We start from the raw sequence: 20,731 nt of genomic DNA, 5'->3' as shown, positions 1-20,731 counted from the left end.
CCAGCCTGCAACTTTGGTGGCATTTTTTTGCAGAAAAAAAGACACTATATAAGGCATATTTTAGAGGACAGAAGAAGAGTGTGTACCACCTGAATCATCCAGAAGGTAAAATCTTTAATATTTTTACCTCATAGAAGTGGCCTGCATGTGAAGTCCTCAGTAAAGGACTACTTCCTTCAGAAACTGTGGTTACCTTCCACCATGCTTCACACTCCTGTTTCTCTTTTTGGCCCCCCTGCAGGGATCTTTTAACTTTGTTTCCAGTCACGCCTTAACAGCATTTGAAACAGCATCTGTCAGGGACCTAAAATTATATTTTTTGATGCCAGGATTGTACAAGAGATAAAAAGGAGAGAGAAAAGGGAGGAGGGAGTTCATATAAGAGAGGTAGAAGAAAGACTAAGCCTTATCTTGGAGCTGCGGTCTTTCCTCTAACAGTGATGGGACTTTGTGAGGCATGGATCAAAATATCTTTCTGCTGTTCGCCTGAAAACTACTAACTGCTCGGTTTCTAATGTAACCAATGTTAAGCTATGAGACTACTTTTTTAAAGCCAGCTATTTAATTTTTTTTTTTCCAAAACTGCAACTGAAACTGCCAAAAACTACTTTTTTGAGGCTACGTTTAAGAAATCAAAAGTTTAACTATGGCATCAAAAAGGGGAATGAGTGAAGAGGAACGCACACGCTTGACACAGCTCTTTCACGCCTATGATGTGGATAACTCAGGGGAGATTGAAAAAAATGAGTTCTTTACCATTTGTCAAGAACTATGTGTCCCAACCCAGGAAGCAGAAGACCTATTCAGCCGACTGGACGTGGACAAAGATGGCACTGTGACCCTAGAGGAGTTCATCAGGGGGTTCAGTGAGCAACACCAAGAGGGAGAAAAGGATGACACTGAAAATGAGGATAAGAACTCCTCAAAGAGTGAGGAAGAATTTAATGAACACATTATATCCAGGTAGGTTACAATAAGTATGAAAGTTTGAAAAATGTACCGTTCACAATTTTCTATAATGTATTTATTAATCTGTCTGGAGCTGAAGGGTGAGGTCCCCTTGGATTTTAGGAAGGTCTGAAAGTTGGATCTGAAAAGTCATAAACAGTCAAACAGGAACATTCAGATTTAAAAGAAGCCTCATTTGAAATTTCTTGGACTTTTGACCCTGTCCTCTGAGTAGGTTTGCAAATCTGATCAAATATTTAAATATTTCAAAATTAGTGAGGCCCTTCCTTTTTTTAATTATTATTTTCATTTATTTATTTATGTTTTGTTTTTTGTTTTTTAACTTAAACTCAGATCTGAACAGTTATTAGACTCCGGCAGCTCAACATCCTCTTTAAAGGAACTTTCTAAGCTGAGCTAACCGAACTAAGTAAATTTAAAACTGTCTTCCAACAAAAAGAAAGCTTTTTAAACTGGCTTGGATAGTAGAGCTCATCACGTGACTGATGTTAACTCTGCAAAACTAAAAACTCTCTGTTAGGGCTGATTTTGGTGCCCTCTCTGGACAAAGTTGTTCTCCTTAAATCTGCACTTCCATGAACACTTAGACTACCTGGTTGGAAAATTGAAATGTCTAGGTGTGTCTTTAATAATCAGAAAATTTAGACATGTTTTCGTGGCCACCAGTTTTCACAAAACTGTGGATAAAAATGAAAATTAAAGCAATAATGATGCATTGATGCAGTTCCTTTTAATGCTACTGAGTTCTTTTCATGCACTTTAAACAGTTATGACCCTCACACTGCCCAATGAGGAATCAGGAAGTGATGCAGCAGTAGTGATGGCTGTGGATGAAAAGCACAGACAAACTTTAGGACTAACCATTGACAGAAAATTGACTGGCTAATAGTTTATGTTGTTGAGTTGGTTCTAGATTTATTTATTTATTTATTTTGAGAATATTAGTAATTATGATTAATTGTTGTAAATAATGAACAGACTTTTGCAATTAAAAACATTTTTCCACTGACATGTTAAGAAGAGTATCAAACACTTGAAAAGTATCCCTTTATGGTACATTTAGAAGTAAAAAAATAAAAAATAAAAAAAAAGTAAGACAAGCTGAATCTGGCCCTGCTGTGACTGATAATGCTGAAAAGAATACATGGTGACAAGAGTGTAAGTTAAAGTTTTAGGTTTTTTTTCCTGACTATTTTATATTTTGGTGTAAAAGAAAGACAAAAAAGAAAAAGAAAAAAAAGATAAATACTGATTCTTCAGTGTGGAATGTACTTTTCCTTAATTTTTATTTCCTATGTTAAAATGATAAATCATACTGAGGTACCCTTGATAACGACACGTTGTTAATTCAAAGAGGAAACGTGTACTTTTTATCCCAGATATGCAAAATACATGGAGTACAGGACAGGATGTACCCCTCAGGCTCGTTCATGTGATGATTCAGGTGGAATATCATAGACTTCATTATTCATTCATTTACCTGAGCTGCATTACAAGCTATTAACTTTCTCCAACAAAGAAAACACTCACATTTGGCCCGAAGCCTAGACCTCTATTGTCAAAGGGAGAGAGAGAGAGGAGTGAACACACACCTCGAGCACACATACACACACACACACACACACACACACACACACACACACACACACACACACACACACACACACACACACACGCCGCACAGGTAGTCTACACCTGACATGCACCTGAGCAGCTCCTCCGTCTGACCGAGCTGCTTTTGCTGAAACAAACCGGGATGTTATTTTTGATGAGGATAACACAGAGATGAAGGATCCTATAACTGATCTTCAGAAATGGATTACTCGACTGGTTGCTCTGTTGGCAGAATCTTAGCAGCTGTCGACATGTTTGGATAGGAGCGCACAGACAGCCTGGAGTTACTCTTTGCGCCCGTCACTTGTCAGAAGTGAAACCCTGTTGTTTCTGAAGATCATTTAGGGTCATCTCTTGGGGGTCACTGATTGAAACGCCTCTTTTCTTTCAGTCAAACACATCCCACCATAAAGCGGATGAGCGAAGAGGAGCAGGAGCGACTGCGTTCCCTCTTTCGCGCCTACGACGTGGACAACTCGGGCAGCATCGAGAGAAACGAGTTCCTCACCATCTGCGCCGAGCTGCAGGTGCCCGCGACCGAAGCGGACCGGATCTTTAACCGACTGGACGTGGACCAGAACGGGACCGTCACTCTGCAGGAGTTCATCATAGGCTTCAACGACAGATACGGAGAGGAGATGGAGTCAGACGGAGGAGATGTCTCCGTGGCCTGGGAGAACTTCGAGAAGAAAATGGGCGACCAGGCCAAATTCATCCCCAGGTGAGACAGACACACACCTGTCCGCTGGGCAGTTACAGATAATATGAAAATGTGGGCCTTAGGGATGATGTGGATAACAGTGTGTGTGTGTGTGTGTGTGTGTGTGTGTGTGTGTGTGTGTGTGTGTGTGTGTGTGTGTGTGTGTAGGAAACACACCATGTTGAAAGTATAAGAGACATCACAGTCAAGTTAAAACAATTCAGCTCATGTGACACTAATGCACCTGTTTCAATTCCTCATGTGCACGTGAGATGACCTGATGTCAGAAAGACAGTGACAGGCTGGTACACGCTGGGGGCAAGTGTGTCTGTGTTGTATAACACTGTTTACTGTCACAGTTTGTTTTCCTGAGAGGGTCTTATACTCAGACAAAGAAATAAATACCGTCTGTACAACTCTACATCTCAGAGCTTACAGCACACAAGTTACCAGGTCATGTTAGATAAATCTTTTCAGGGTTTAAGGCAGATGATAAGGAGATCCAAAAGAAATGGAATTAATATATCCATTAAACATCAAAAAGAAAGAATAAAAGCACAGCATGATGATATTAAAGGTTGAAGACTCAAAGAAATCTTAAAGTTCATCCTGTCGGTCTTGAAAGCCACAAATTCCATTCTCTCACCCTGAGTTCGATACGTTTTTTTTTTCAGTCATTACTACAATCATGAAATAACCATTAATAATAGATAAATAAAAACCAAAACAATAAAAAAGCAGAATAGCCTTTAAGACTTTTTTTTAGCATTGCATTCTATTGTAATTTAATCCACCACTAAAATATTTTCTCAGCCAACTTTATTCCCCAACACAGTCGAGGCAGATGTCTGTCTAACATGAGTCTGGTTCTGTCCGAGGTTTCTGCCCGTTAAATGGAAGTTTTTCCTTGCCACTGTAACTTGGTTAATGCTGCTAAGTCCTGTACTCATTGTGAGTTAAGATGAGATAAGACTCCTTATCTTGTCTTGAAGTTGGGTTGCTGTTGATACAATTTTATTAACATTTACGGGTTCAGACCTGTGAATGTTTTTGTAAAGTGTGCTGAGATAACATTTGTAATGATTTGGCACTATACAGATTAAGATTGATTGAAGACTGATTCCAACTTTTGAATCCATCTCGTAATTTAAATTCTGAGAGTCTTTAGGGATAAAGATCTTAAATTTTCCTGAATCATGTTCTCAGTTTCAGTAAGGGGGTGCAAGGTTTGAGACAATCTGTGTCTTATTGAAAGCCAAATTTCACTCAACAGATGACATTTTTGCTCACCAAGTGCAGATATGGCCTCGCTCCAGTATTTGGCTGATCTCTTCTAAATTTTGTTGCTGTAGGATATCATTTGAAAGCAAGGGTTAAAAGTTTCTTTGACTGCAGACCGATGGCTATAGTGTGGTTTTTCTTGAACTTCTGCCAGAGCAGGCCTCTGGACTATTATCTAAAAAGTATACAAGACATAAAATGTAACATTTCTGCACTATTTTGTCCAAAAACTATGATATATGCTTTTTTGTTTACTTCATTTCCAAAATGGTTGATCACCTCATATTTTATTTTTAATGGTGGTTGTTTTATGATGGACACATCCTATCTGAAACATAATGTCAAACCACGCCTTTTTATGGTTGACAAAACTTTTTTGTTGTTCCTTATAAAGTTGTTGAACAAACCCACACACAAAGAAAGCTCTGTTGCAAGTTTTAATTACTATTTGCTCAGAATCACGATGTGCTTCCACTGGTGCTCAGTAAATTAAATGTCATTCCCAGCCTCAACACACTGGAGAACTGTCAGGGAAAACTGACTGACCTCTGACCTCTGACCTGCTGATGTATTAGAGACTAACAGTAAGGTGTTAGGCTCTATCAGTGTGTTCAGCAGACAGAAAATGTTATTGTATTGTTTTCTTCCTTCACACAAGCACTGTCAGTTTTGAATGAGGGGGAAATTTGGATGTCAGTTGATTGATGTCAAATAAACCTTGTAAATTTAAACTATCTTGAGTTACACAGGAAAGCAGAAATAGCAGCATTACTCCAGTCTAGCTTGGAGGTCTGCTCCCCTGACAGCATAACCAGTTTACCTTTTTATTTACAAATAAAAATAAAAACAGATTTTGAATTTAAAGTGTGTTTATTTTGTAAACATGTCAGTCTAATGTTCTAGATTTGAGTTGAAGCATAGTAAATCAATAATAAAACATAATTCTGTACTTAATACAATTTGTAACATATGATCAAGGGGGGCTGTGCCTTGGACAGAGATCAAGACTGATGAGATGGTTTCCTTGTGAATAACAACTGATTTTTATTTCAGAGTCAGTTCAAACAGGATTCAGAAGTTCCTGTGCAGAGAAATCTTGTCTCGGGGCCTGATATTATTATTTCTCTAGTTTGGGTTCTGGCTCCAAAATTCTGACAAAAAGGTCAATGACTTAAAAAAAATGTAAACCTGAACCATTTTTTATCCAGGGCAAACCTATATGAACGAGCATGCTTTTTTTTTAACATTAGACCTGTGTTCACATGTGTATGACAGTGTGACCGGGTGGCCCCAGGCCTGGCATGGGACCGACCCTCGTGCTGTTGTGCTGTGCCATCGTTACATTGATTTCCACAGTGGTGCCATCTGGTGAATACTCTCTCTTATCTCTACACAGAAACAGTCAGCTGAGAGAGGAGTGTTCTGAAAATTTAGCACAGAGCTTGCATTAGACAAGTGTGCACTTCACAGAGATGAAAGAATAGTTTGTTATGAAGAGAGATGGCAGCATCCAGAGCGAAAAAAATCGATTACATCCATAATTCTTTGCTGACTGAGGGTGATGTAACATGACGTGTATCTTGTTCTTGATAAAGTTGCATCTCTCAGCTGATTGAAACACGGGTGACTTCTGAGCTCAACATTCCTTTGGGGATGTTCTCCATGCTCTGTTTTTTTTTTTTTTTTTTTGTTCTGTGAGTAATATTTCTAAATGTTCCTAGAAATGTATGTGCAAACAGCAAACTGTCAACAATACAGTGTTTTACTGGAAATACATTTGGCCTTCTTTTCTATTGTTCTCTTTTCTATGATCTGGACATTTTGATATATATATTTTATTAACTTCATTAATTATCATGTAATTATTATTTGTTACAATTTCATTTTTCATAATTTGATGAAAATGGCACTTATGATGCAAACAGTTTCTAAAAAATAAAGACACCCCACACATCAACTCCTGCACCTGCACTTCAGAAATTCAAAAATGTATATTTGTGTATCTTTAATATGAAAACTTAGTAAGCAAGTTTCTGGAATCCTACTTGAAGCAGACTTAAAGTAGGAACTCTTTGTTTTAAAACTAATTGGAAGATGTCTGCTCCAATATCCCCATTTGACTATAACATTCAACATGAAGCCGTATAGGAGGCCTTGTTTGGATTACAGTGATTCGGGCTACCCCAGGGTTTTAAGGCAATCAGCCCTAATTTTTCATTGCATTTGTTTCTGTATTCTGGCTCTATGTCAAGAAAGAAAACATCAACAAAACACATTTTTGTTAAACATTTAGAAAAGCTACTGTAGAAAAAACAGTAATAACCAAATTTGCACATGGGTTGAAAAAGAGAGCGACCTTGCTTGGGATATTTCTGTGTAATTAATCTAAGACACAAGTTTTAATGTTCTCCCAATGTCTTCAGATTATCTGAAGATTTTAATCCAAGGAACCTTATCAGTGACAACCTAACAACGGTTTCTATGAACAGCCTTATTTTTCCTGTTTGGGAAAACTGGACTTGGAAGGTCTGAAGTTGGATTAACTTTGGTTGTTTGTGTACGTTTCTATTGTGATCTGTTTGTCTATGACACTTAAACTCTACAGTGAGCCATCATGAGTTATTGACAGAGAGGGATCTGTGTCTATATGCACTAGCATCACAACCAGTCCGCCCTGATAGAAGACAAACACACACTCATTATGGACAAGTGACCTACTTTAACCTGCCTATTGTGACACTTTTAATCATGAAGACACTTCTTTTTATCACTGTGTAATTGTAATTACTCAGAACGATGGGGATGCCTGGGATTGACTCAGTGATTTAGCTTTTCATATCGGTATTCTCACTCTTCTTATTTTTTAAGTTTCTTTGTTGTTTAATTCAGGATAATTTTGTGACGCATGCTGATGAGTCACAAGCCAGTAAAGATACAAAGTGTGCATCAAAGTGGAGTCAAGCCAAATCCTTCCATTTGCTAACCCATGCAGACTGCTGACCACTGCGTGATCATGTAACCACGGTGAAATCGATGATTGTGATTTCATGAAAGGGAAACCAAGAGTCTTGAACTCCTTTGAGTCCTGAACTTGTCCTAACGTGAGGTTTCTCGATGTCTTGCAGGCATGAACAAGCAGCCACGTTGTACCAGAACATCAGTTTGACTGAGCCCAGACTGATCCCTCAGCTGGAGAAAGTTATCATAAACTTCACCAAAGAGATCAAACAACAGAACTCAGAGATGGAGAATCTGGCCCTCGCCATCAAACGGTGAGAAACACATGCTGTACACAAACATTTTTCTACACTCTGTGAACAAGAAATGACTAATGTCAAAATAAGTTGTGTCTCCTCACTGTTTCAGTATGTTTATTTTTTTCTATCATCAAGAAGTGTATGAGAATGTCGTTTCAATGTTATTATAACAAAAAATTTAAAGGCTGCTTTTAAACTCAGTTCGGTATATTATTGGTACAGTAACAGAAACAATTACACTACATTAAGTTTACAAATGTATTTGTTTTCGAAAGTTTAGCAACCAAAGGTAGGGTCTGCAGGAATTTTCATGATCAGCGCCAGCAGCAGCGCACACCCCATGCCTCATACTGTAACTACGTGACCGTATTCACTAGCCAAGCAACTACCCGTTAGCATTGCGTTTCTATGTGGGAGAGACTTAAAAACCATGCATCAGACTTGGCAAGTTAGCACAAGCTAAGCACGGCTATTTGACACATAACAACTTGTGTTGCTCTTTTTTGTGAGCTGCTCTCCAAGAGCTCAGAAGTGGGTACAAGTCAAGCCAAACTTTACCCTTGTTTTGGAAAAAGATTTTTCTCTTTGGCATTTCGTTTCACTTTGGTTGTATCTTCCCTTCTCCGTGCCACGTCCACTTTCGTTGCTGCTCTAATCAGCTCCTTCCATTCACAATTACCAGCACACCAAGTCACTTGTGCACTGGGTGCGCTGTGATTGGCTGACGTAACCAGCCACCCTTACTCTTTGCCCCAAAACATCCTGATACAATCAAAACATCAACATACAGGCCGAGGGGAGGGTTTGTGGAAGACACAGACACTGAAATACACAAATAGAGGCCTAAAAGTGACAATTGTGCAGGATTATTCCTTTAAAAGTTGACTTTTTTTTTTTTAAGAAAAATCTTACCTTTAAGGCTTGTAGTTAATGCACACTACTTGTGCTTCCTCCCATTTCCAATTTTGGCGGACACCTTTTACTTGGTTTATTTATATTTCTGCTACCAACCGTTTTGGTACACATCAACACTTGTAAGGTCCTGTGAGGTAAAATTTGTTATGAAATGACACTTTTAAGAATAGAGGTTGATAGATTGAAGAGTGGTTTGCATCCACTACATGTGGGTTCATCTATGCCCAATAATACCAGCTACTGACATGTCAGTCAGTATTTGTCTGTGTACTCATCAAAGGTGTGATATACTTTGCCTTCAAGCAACGAAACACCAAAAATAAGTTTACATGCAAAAGTGTTCAAGAAACTTGACTTTCACAGCGACAGATTTATTGCGATAGATTTTATAGGGTCCTATTAAGATGTAGCTTTTCATGGTCTGTTGAGCCAACCCAAATCCTAGTTTCATATTTGAAAGAGCCGAGCTAACATGGAGGTTTATGAAGCACTCCGTATTCATCATGTTGTTGTTGTTTTGCAGAGCACAGGACCAAGCATCCATGCAGCTCAGTGAGATGGAAGAGGAGATGGACCAACGCATTCACGTCGCCGAGAGGAAAACACGGGAACAGGTGGAACAAACTCAAACTAACTTGAAGACAAAGGCCAGGTTTTTAGATCTGTCTTTAATATTTGACACTCGTGATTGTTTCTCTGGAGTTTGTGTGAGCAAAGCGATAAGGGAGGCGTGTGCTCAGCTCTACCCTCATGTCAAACAAACGGCAGGATATCTGATTACTGATCCACACTCAGACACGCCCGCTGATCAGCTGGATTTCATGATCTGCGGATCACAGATATGAAACAGTGGACAGATAAAGGTGTTAGCCTCTGGTGTTCAAAATGATACGGCTGTATTTAACAGAGATGATAAGGATTTATGATGTGTGGGTGAAACTGATAAACTATGAAGAATCATGCTGCAGTGGTCTGCAGACAAGCCAGCAACCTGTGGCTGATCTGAATAATTCTTTATCTTTTTTAAGTCCCAAAGAGTTCAGCGTGATGCTGTTTTTATAAGTCATTTTTAAATAATGTTTTGAAAACTGAGCAATAAGAGAAGTGAATTCTGTGACTGCAGTTGGGATGGATTTAAAGCATATTTAGGTGTCTGTCATCACATAGGCTGATGTATTGAACTGCAGGAGCCCATTTTGCTGTCTTTCAAAGAAATTGTATCAGCTGCAACTATTTTTATAACAGAAATATAAAAGAAATATTTTATATTAAATAAATACTATGAATTTTAAGCATCATATTGAGGTAATTAACCCTGTTTAAGAGATAAATAATTGTATGACTGAACATTTAGCAGGAATCGGAATAGCCTTGCCATTATACAAAGATAGCACCTTGACAACTGTATCAACTGAGCTGAAATTTTGGACCAAGAAGTAGCCACAAGGATTTGACTCTCTTAAAACCTCCCTAACTGCCCTGACAGGGACAGTGTAGACTGCAAACTGATGTTATCATCACCCTGACACTCAGAATCATTCATCTTCTTGTAGGAACTTTCTTTCATCATATTTAAATAGTGAGGGGGAAAAGAGATGTTTGGTCCTGAGCAGGAACACGCTCTGTTTTATCACTCCTCATGTGTGTGGTAAAAACTTACGTAAGTGTACGTACTTCATTGGCTCAGGGTAACTTGTGTTTGTTTTGTCTTACAAGAGCACACAAACTTAGGACTCACTCACCTGTATTCTCCCACACTGTAATGTATGTGCACAGAGAGGTTTATATTTGTGGAAAATGTAGATAAAAGCGCTCTGATACACTTGTTAAGCGACCTGTGACCTCTGTTCAAAGGCTGCCCTCAGATAAACCAGAAAAGTGTGTCAAAAATGGCACAGCTATAGCAACAGCAAAGACCAGGTCTGAATGTGAATAATCAGTTCATTCTCTTAATGAATGTTTTTGTGTTTGTGTAGGAGAAGAAGAAAACTGAGGCAGCACTGAGTGAGCTGCGGAGAAGTTTTGAGAATGAAGTGTGTGAGCTGCAGTGCAAGATCCAGAGGATGCAGATGGTACATCCTCCATTTTTAACATAATCTGTCCTGTTGCTGTGTTAATGAAAGGCAATGTCGAGTGACTTCATTTGTTAATGCTCTGTTTTTGCTTAAGTATGTGAGGAAAATGTCAGATTGGTAATGGCTTTACAAAAACATGTCAATAACAACGCGTTCACAGCCATGAAGAAGCCCACATCTGACCTTTTAGATGCAAACAGCCTCATGTTTGATGTTTGTATGATTCAGAAACACTCTGTCCCTCTGCAGAGTGGAAAATAAAGTCCTTTCTGAACAACACTAACTGCTTTCACAAGAAACTGGAGCAGGGCTAAGTGATTTTCCCATCACAGAAACAAAACAACAACAAAAAATCTGTCCTCCACTGACTGGACTCTGCAGATTGAATTCTCACAGTCACCATGATTTGTTTGACTGTGTGTGTACTGTACAGTTTATGCTGCTTAAATCCTGAAAACGTATGTATGTCTATCTGGAAGTCAAATAACCATAATCCTGTGTGTGAACACGTCTGTCAGATTGAAGAGAAGTACAAAAACATCACTGTGAAAGACGAGAGCCCGGCTTTGAAGAAGAAGATCAACGAGCTCACACTGGTGAGACTTATTATTGTCATGTATGTGAATTCTTAAAGAGGTTGTTCACTTTCTAATAAATTTAAATTATTCTTTTCGCAGGAGAACCAGAAGTTAAAACAGGAGCTGATGAAGTCTCAGACTAAAGTGGCCTGTCTGCGCAGTGAGATGGACTCACTGCAGACAGAACTAGCAGATCAAAGCATCAGCTCTGAAAGGTAAAATCAATTAGTTTGGTCTGAATTTGTTTTTCAATTTACATCTTTCTGATTTCATTTAACTATTTTTTTTTCAGTTCTAGGTCACTAGGTTAACGCTTAGGTGCTCTCTTTAATGGCCAGGCCTCAATAAACAAGACCAGCCCTGCAATTTAAGTCAGTGTAAGACTCACTGAGTGAATAAGTTACATCACGTGTCAAAGCTTTGAGATTAGCCGATGTTTTCACAAACAGAGATTAAAAAAGTCTAGAATAAATTGTTTTTCATTATCTAGACTCTTGGTTCAAATTCAGACTTGTTGCTTTAAAAACATTCAGGTTCATCTCGTTCTATCTAATGCGCACACAAACACACACACACACTCCTCCGAGAGAAACCTCTAAAAGTTTAAATCTAGAGTTATGGGTTGCAGAGCAGGTTTTCTCCCCAAATGACTTCATCACACTGCCAAAATTAACAAATATCAGAATAAAACTAACTAATTTGTTATTAGAAAATATAAATCAGCTAATACGAAATAATCCCTCTGTTTTGAGGTTTTGTTCCAGAGTTGCACACAGACAGCCTGGGGCTCCACCTCCTCAGCGTTTACACCCAGGGGATATTTTCGTTTTGTCACAGCCGAAACAGGATATCCTGGAGTTACTTCACTCACACAATAACTTCTTCAGGAGTGTTGCCTAGAAACAGAAGCAACAGGGCCGGCAGGATATCAGCCAGCCTCTTTACACAGTCTCAGTGTTGACATTGTTGCTTCTGTGTGTGTGTGAGATGTCTCATAATGATCACAGATCATGTGTCATGTCTGACTGAATCAGCTGATTCATTTTTATTTATACTGGAGATTACTTCCACACAAAGACCTTAATTCATTCAGGTTCATTGACAGTAACCTGACACAGGTTTGTTGTAATATAATAAAGACGTTCTGTCTGTCATTTACTCTGACACATTCCCTTACTGAAATAACTTTGTTGTGTGTTCTTTTGGGGTTTTTTGTCTGTGCAGGGATGAGGAGCTTGTGAAACACTTCTCAGACGAGCGAGACGTCCTGGAGAGTCAGATCGAGATCCTGCAGTAAGTCTCTCACTAAATGTCAACCTGCTTGGAGGTTTGGATTGTTTGCTAATCTTTTTTCAAATGTGGTTTAAAAGGTGGAACTATAACTATTCTTTGTTTGTATTTGTGTGTTTAGGACAGCCAACAGGAAGCTCCATGACACCAACGATAGCCTGAGAGCTGCTCTGGAGAGGCTCACAAGGGTAACACTGCACAGTAATTCAATAAAAAAGCCAAACTAGTTCATTTTACAAAGAACAAAACTGATTAAAATTCCTGCAGTGGGTGATGGACTCCTGATCATCAGAAACTATCCTCATGCTCTTTTAAATAAATTCTTTTGATTCTCTCGTCTGGATGTTTTCTTTTCCTTCCTTCCTTCTTTAGTAAATAAAATCTAAATGTTGTCTTTGATAAATCAGGATTTCTGAAGCTGATTAAAATTGTTTTTTATCCTGCTTACACCTTTTTCTAAAACTTAAACATATTTAAACAGTTGAAGAATTCAGAAACTTCATGTTGTTTACTAATATACAGTCAGAGTGTTAAACACAGATAGTGTTAAAGAAAAAAGACAAACAACAAGAAACTAACCCTGAGTTGTTGTGTGTTACAGTCTGGTAACGGGGGGTCACCAGGAGAGATAAAGAACAGAAACAGAAGCAAAAGTATCTGCTACACCTCATCGAATGCTTTAATGGATCGGTAAGACCACCAAACAATAAAGAGGAATGAATCTATGGCTGTTTATTTATTTCCACACCTGTGCATCACTTTCACTTCACACTGCAGCAAATGTCATGTTGTAACCTCTCTAGAATAACACTTTTCACTTTTCATGGGGGAAACAATTCTGAATTACTTCAAGTCTTTAGTTAATCTGTTAGATTTTTAAATGAATATCAAATACAGAAGTTCAGGATAAAACTGTAGATTAAAGATGAGCCATGGTTTAGCTGCTTCAGGTGTAACTTCTGACCAGGTTTACCAAGCTTCATGATCCATCTACAGTGTGAGATTATTTTTGTCTGAGTACACAGAGACTGACGTCAAACTGTGACACTCAACCTGGACAAAAGTTGTTGTTTTAGAAAAGTTATTTCAAGCTGCTGTGAAGTATTTATTTAAGGTGTTGTATGACCTTAGAAGTGAATCGCATCATTGTTTTATGGGTCTCAGGAGGGAGGTTTTGTCCCAGTGTGATAAAGAAAAAAAATATGTAGCAGATCACTTAACTTTGTAAGACTGGTGTGTGATTTTTAATTCACCTCGCTATTTGGGATAAGTAAGACCTAATCAGTATAATAACAAAACATGTACTTTGTACGGCAGGTTTGATTATTTGTGTTATGAGTTCTCTATTAGTTGTTTGTTGTTAGTGTCATTGAACTTAAATACTTTGTTTTTTCACTAAAGGGGTGTAATGTTGTGATCACACCAAAAGATGAAGTGGGCAGTGTCCCTAAGAGGGCAAAGTTTAAAAAATGAAAGGGCAGAAATGTAAAGTCCACATATGAGGACGCTGGGTCTTTACAGGTTAATACAGTTAACATTTTGACATCTTCATAGGAAGTGCAATGGGGACATTTTTTATCAAAGCTCACAAGCTTAAGCTCATTGGTGAAAAAAGAAAAAAGTTATAAAATAATTGAATATATCTTCACCTCAACATAAGTATTCAACCATGTTTTATTTATGGCCTGTAAGAGACATCAGATTTACAAAGCTGCATTCAGTTGCATCAGAAATGTTGTGATGTTTCTAATCAAAGCATCATTTAAGCATTACTTATCTGAAAACATAACATTGATTACACAGACTGCACACACTCAGGTGTATGGACATTATACTTATTGAAACTATTTGTCAACTAAAAGTATTGTCCATTAGCATTTCAGCAGGCATTAATATAACACTGTGATAGTAAGAGAGGCAGACCGTATCTGCAGGGATCATGATGCATCCTGAAACTCAATGGCAACCCCCTGATAATATTTCAGCTTTTTATTCAACATTAACAGACACCTATGCAATCCAGTCAGCGATCTGCTCTGAGACACTGCCTCTCAATTCCTACTCTCATAACATTGCGTGTTGCTTGTTAGACTGAAAACAATGAAGAGCTCACAGAGAAGGAAGTCTAATCTGTTACAGCGCCCTAAGGTTAAAATGTGTCAGACATTGGGTGATGGCTTTTGATTCTGATAGATAGTGTATTTTACAGTGTTACTGTAAGGGCTTGGTCAGTGATCCAAATTGCAAAAACACCAACATAAAATGAATCCCGTGAGAATTTAGCAATGTGAAGACATTCACAGGTTCTTGTTTTACTGTTTTTTTTTTTAAATCTCCATATACTTTATAATTAAAATACCATAATCCAGTTGAGGTTGAACAGGAGGTTGGGTAGAGAGGTAGAGTTGATACCACATTCAGCAAAGATCACAGCCTGGAATATCAGCAGGAATGTTGTGGTATGGAGAATGCGTCTCTTTTAGCTATAGACATACTGTTCTGGTATTTGGTTAAATTTGTACACCCCAGGGTTCTTGACTCATCTAAGTCTTTGTCATTTGGCTTATCTCACCCACCTCTCTCACAGGTTGTCCCAGCGCGTGGATGATTTCCCGCTGTACAATCGTCGGCCCAGCTGTGACACTCTGGCGTTGGCGATGTGTGACCCAGGCCTGAGGCGCCGACACAGCAGCGAGTGTGAGGAAGACAGTCTACCTGAGGTTTACATGGACAGCGGCCTGTCGACTCTCAGGAGCTCACACGAAGGCTACGACTCTGAGCCAGAGATCAGAGTTCCTGAATATGAGGAAGAGGAGGGAGAGAAGAGGGAGGAGAGGAAGAGAGCAGATGAACCCAACAACAAAAGCACAGTGGATGGAAACTGTGAAGCTGAGGTGAGAATATAAGGAAGTCCGTATCTGTTGTGTTATTGACATTTCCAAAGTGCTCATGCTAACATACTGAAATAAGAATGTTAACCCTGAACTTAACCATGACCCTACTCCACAGGTTTGACTGTTCTGAAGTGAAAAACATTTTTTTTGTTTGAGTAGTTTCCTCCTAATGCTCAACTCTTTGATTCTGTATTTCCACACAACAGCCAGCAGAAACACAGGATGCAGAATCAGCGATCGGGTCAGAAAGCAGCTCCATTTTGGACTGGAAACCAGCTGAAGTCATCAATGTGGCTGAGCACCCGGCCCCGACTAAAAGAAAAGCTCTCAGTGCCATCAGTGTTCAGGTAAGAGAGAAGGAAGGAGGGACAGAGACATGACTCCTTATGAAATACAGAGATAGCTATTGATGGCAAGAACAGGATCCTGGTGACTTTTGTCTCCACCAACACGTCAAGCTATGTTTTAGAAATCAGAGGGCAAAGGGCTGATTTCCTTAATTTTGGGGGATCAGTGATTGGCCCACCCTTACTTATGAAACTGATCTTATATACCTCTGGGACGGTCTGACAGCCAGCCATTGTTGCTTTGTGCTCTGAGACCTAAAACTCAGGACACTTTATTGGTTGTTTAAGTTAAAACATAAAGATTTTATTGTTTCATAGGTATTGTTCAATGATATCAATGAAATAATATTGGACAAATAAAGGTTTATGCTGTCAGTTATAAAAAATAGAGAGTAAAAATCGGTATCGGCAGGTCAGGCTTTTGAAAGATTGGTGATCAGCCAGAAGATTGTGATTGGTGCACCCCAACCTGAACGGATTCTTGTGACTGTGAGGGAGTGGAAGAGTTACCAATTGCTAAACAACATAATGGACATGAACACAGCATTGCAAGGTTATATACTGAAGAATAAAACTTTGAGATTTTATTATGAAACAAATTAATATTTATTACCACACAAAAGTATTGAAAATTGGTACTGTTAAGCACTGATATTTATTGCCAAATTCCGGGCATCAGTACCGTATCATTTCAAATGTGAAAGGTACCCATTCCTACTGTGATAAATACTTTTTTTATCATAAAGTATTGCGTTTAGTGTGTTGTTGTACGTGCTTTAACAACAAAGAGGTCTGTGAGGAGCACTAAGTACACCTTAAGCAAATGTGAATAATTGCATTAGTTTGCCACGCTGACTGGTCTTCACCCTCTGAATCTCCTTTCCAGAAAGATGAAAAAGACAGCCCTGATCTGGGCTACATGACATCAGAGAAGGCCTACAGGATTGTGTTAGCTGGAGATGCTGCGGTGGGCAAGTCCAGTTTCCTGCTTCGCCTCTGCAAGAATGAGTTTAAATTAAACACCAGCTCTACACTAGGTAAGTACAACAAACCAAAGATGACTCTGTTACAAAAAATAGAAGGAGTCAGAGGAAAGCGGTCATGCTTCACAGAAAAGAAATCATCGAGTCAATATAAATTACATGTTGTTTGGTGTTCCTTTGTGTTTTCAGGAGTAGATTTCCAAATGAAGACGCTAATCGTGGATGGAGAGCCTGTTCTATTACAGCTGTGGGACACAGCTGGACAAGAAAGGTGTGTTTGAGCTTTTTACCATGTTAATCAAATTACTGTCTGTGTGAGGGATCCAACCCATACAGTTAATATAAGCACATAAAAGCTCAGATCAGAAAGAAGGATGCCTCTTAAACATTTCTCTCCTCAGGTTTCGCAGCATTGCAAAGTCATATTTTCGTCGGGCAGATGGTGTGCTGCTGCTGTACGATGTCACCTGTGAGAAGAGCTTCCTCAACGTTAGAGAGTGGGTGGATATGATTGAGGTAAAGCACCACTTAAAGTCTCCTGAACTGAAAACTATAAATAGAAGAGGAGCTTAAATCTTTTCCCGTTATGGTAAAATTCATCAACTTCGGCTCATGTTAGTAAATAGAGTTGTTGTCACATATTTATCTTAATGTCTAACTAATAAAGCTTGTTTCTCTTTTTACATGCTGCAGATATGTAAGTTCTGCATGTGCTGTGATTGTGTGGTTTTAGTGTGTTGCCATGTAGATATGAATGAATGCTTACATACAATGCAATACATCTTCTTATATAACACTAAGTTAACATAATTACTCCTAGTTTTATCAACAAAAATCTGCAGTTTCTCAAAGATCTTAATTAACTACACTATTAACTACTGTTATATTTCAAAGTTCTCTTTTCCATTGCATTTGTTTGATAAATTACCGAGTATAAACTAGTCAGTTTTATCCAAGATATACTGTAATGCATGGTACCAAATAAAGTTTGATACGTTGATCTTTTTTATCAGTATTATTATTGCTTAAAGTTTGAATTTTAAGTTAATTTAAGGTTGTAATGTCATCCCCCACATCTTTAACTGTTTTGTTGCTCTGCAGGATTTGTCCCATGAGGATATTCCCATCATGCTTGTAGGCAATAAGAGTGATCTCAGGCGAGAAGGAGTTAACAGCGTTCCAACAAGCTATGGAGAAAAACTGGCCATGGTAAAATTAAAATTAAAAAAAATTACAGATTTTTTAATACCTGGCTCTCATCACTTTCTACATATCTACACAAAATTCAGGGTGAAGGGTTATGAAAGCAGTTAAGATTGATTCATAATTTCCTCTCCTCACTCTTCAGACCTACAACACTCTGTTCTGTGAAACTAGTGCCAAAGATGGTACCAACACAGTGGAGGCTGTGCTCCATCTCGCCAGGTAAGATATAACTCCTTAAGGTCATCCTAAAGGATGAATTACCTGCTATACCTTTAAGAGGACACATTACTTTGAAAGCCACGTAAAAACTTAAAATTGAAAATATCTGAGGTACATTAGGAAAGGTATTGTTTCTCAAAATTTAAATGATTCCTTAAAGAAACCAACAATACTTTGTGTAAAGTATGAAAATGCAAAGTATGGACCTGTAATCTTTGCTGCCCTCTAGTGGGGGGATGACAAAACAGCAGATGAAAAAAAAGATGAGTCCTGCTTCTTGAACATCATTTTTTCCCCTTTATGTCAGCACTTATCTTTGTCAAAACCATATGTTTGCTCCAGCTTGTGTCCCTGTTGACTTCAATTAAACCGTTTGCACCTTTGCTCTTTTTTCCCACCTTGCAGGCAGGTAATCAAACATGCTACTTTTGAAGATGACAGTCACTATCAGAAACTGCCCAGTTTAGACGCTCCAAGGAAAAAGCCAAACTTCTCCTGTTGCTACTGATGAACTCAACACAAGTGGGAAAAAAAACTTGTTATGGAGAAACATGATAAAACAGGAATGAGACACTGACATTTCTGCAGTTGCAACGAGGACGAGGTCTCAACACGAGGAACAAGTTGAGATTGCAGCAGAATACTCTCCATAAGTTCCATGTTTTGTGTGTTGGCAGTCATGTGAGTTGATTTGTGCTTTACGTCTATGTTTCATGAAGCTGTGTTCGTCCAACATGAATTCCTACAATGCTACTAAGCACTGTTGCATTAGCTTCTTCCACATATACAAAACCAATGCACAGTTATCGCTCCCTGGAACTGCTATGTTGAAAAGTAGGTCAAGGTAAATGTTGAAAAGTGAAAGGAAAAATTGGAGGTTTTGGATTTGAACAGGAGGTGGGTGATTTTTGACAAAACACAGCATTATCTGATATCTAGACATCAGTGAAAGTTCTACATTTAAGGATTTTATGCAGTTGGTTGGAAGAAATTTGATGTTTGTTCAACAAAAAAATCTTAAACTGCAACAAGTGATCTGAAATGTTTGCTGACATCATGTCTGAAAATGAGCTAAGGCCTTGGAAGAGAAATGTTTATTCCTTTACAATAATCCCTGGTGCAATATGTGATGGAGTGAGTCTTTATCCATAACCCTTTTCATATTAGCAGCTTAAGGCACAATATTTACATCTTTGATATAAATGTCACAGAGGTGTGGTGGTAGGACAAAGTCTCCCACCCCTTGGTGTCACTGTGAGCCACTGGGACGCCACTTTTAAGCAGTTACAGGATCAATACGACAATACAAGATGTGATGACAGAGCAGCTGAGCTACAGTACCCTTGAGGACTGGTGATATGAAAAGGGCTTCTGTTATATTACCCAACAGTGTTACATTTCTTTTCAGTTCACTTCCCTCTGAATGACTACCTAATGTGAGTGTTTTTATGTTGGGACAGTATGTAATACTAGTATGTTGTATTTGTGGTTTAAGGAATGAAAAGTAGCATAGAAAGAGGACATTTTCATGACATGACTGTAGTAGAGTGTCCAGAGGAGCAGCTGAAGGTGGCATGAGCCTCCTTGAAGTGGAGGTGCTGCCCCCAAATCCTAAATTATGATGGTGTGTTCATCTTTAGTAGAGTTGGTACTTAATTCAAAATGAACTTCTTGGGGTGTGTTGCATTGGGCTGCTTGTAGTTTTCCTGATCCTGTTGTAAACAGGACGAGTAAACCACTGTTATTTGTTTGTATGTGTGTGTAAATACTTCCTGCCTGCATAAGTCAGTGCCCCACCCCATATAAGAAGTCTGGACAGGCCTCTGCATGACAGTATGTGACTTTAATTTAGTTTTAATGTCTTCATGTGGCCTTGACTATTTCCATTTCCTGACGAAACAGAGCTTAGTACCAGCCTTCTGAGGAGCAGTGTATAGATGTGGCAGTATGCTTCAAATAAAATGCTTGTCCTTGCTTTGTAGCACATCTGTACTTCTGGGTATTAGCAGGCTTCTCTCTAACTCATAGAAAAATGAATGTACTTCAATCAGCACTTCAGCCATCAATCAACAGAAATCACTTTGCAGAACCTGTCCTTTGAGGCAAACCGAAACTCTTGAAATGTATTTTCACACTCAACATCTGGTCACAACATCAGTGTGGAAGAGCAGAAAATAAAGCTCAAGAATCTGCAGTTTGTTAATGTGCACATGGCTTTACAGATATTTATATCCTCGGCAATTAAACTTTTTGGATTACTTTGTGTGAATTTCACAAGAGAAACCTTTGTATGCAACTGAGATGTCTGTAAAACGGTTACTTTATCAATAAAACTTTGACGAAAAATAGTAACTGAGCCAGAGAGTTGTTATTAAAAGGGCAGGGGGGTGATGGAGTCAGTGG

The 20,731-nt window shown here is 38.7% G+C and overlaps 1 protein-coding gene across 1 annotated transcript; it reads left to right on the top strand.

Moving 5' to 3' along the window:
• Window positions 1–473: 473 nt before the first annotated feature.
• On the top strand, window positions 474–20,480 carry rasef (RAS and EF-hand domain containing). Its single transcript, XM_074670754.1, has 18 exons — window positions 474–963; window positions 2,975–3,304; window positions 7,690–7,836; window positions 9,260–9,350; window positions 10,713–10,808; window positions 11,330–11,407; window positions 11,489–11,604; window positions 12,614–12,682; window positions 12,801–12,867; window positions 13,281–13,369; window positions 15,267–15,573; window positions 15,780–15,920; window positions 16,807–16,957; window positions 17,093–17,174; window positions 17,305–17,419; window positions 18,005–18,112; window positions 18,252–18,328; window positions 18,734–20,480. The coding sequence occupies exons 1-18, from the start codon at window positions 647–649 to the stop codon at window positions 18,834–18,836; spliced, it is 2,484 nt and encodes an 827-aa protein (XP_074526855.1). The 5' UTR covers window positions 474–646; the 3' UTR covers window positions 18,837–20,480.
• Window positions 20,481–20,731: the final 251 nt, after the last annotated feature.

This window comes from Halichoeres trimaculatus, unplaced genomic scaffold (genome assembly GCF_033239565.1).
Source record: "Halichoeres trimaculatus isolate MK-OKI-2021-1 unplaced genomic scaffold, fHalTri1.1 fHalTri1_scaffold_5, whole genome shotgun sequence".
Lineage (NCBI taxonomy): Eukaryota > Metazoa > Chordata > Actinopteri > Labriformes > Labridae > Halichoeres > Halichoeres trimaculatus.
This window is presented reverse-complemented; position numbering and strand designations above follow the sequence as displayed.

Excerpts from the sequence above, each read along its gene's own strand:
- rasef (XM_074670754.1), top strand. The coding sequence starts at position 647 with ATGGCATCAAAAAGGGGAATGAGTGAAGAGGAACGCACACGCTTGACA. Across the intron at positions 11,605-12,613 it reads CAAAGCATCAGCTCTGAAAG|GGATGAGGAGCTTGTGAAAC; the intron begins GTAAAATCAATT and ends TTGTCTGTGCAG. Across the intron at positions 15,574-15,779 it reads ATGGAAACTGTGAAGCTGAG|CCAGCAGAAACACAGGATGC; the intron begins GTGAGAATATAA and ends TCCACACAACAG.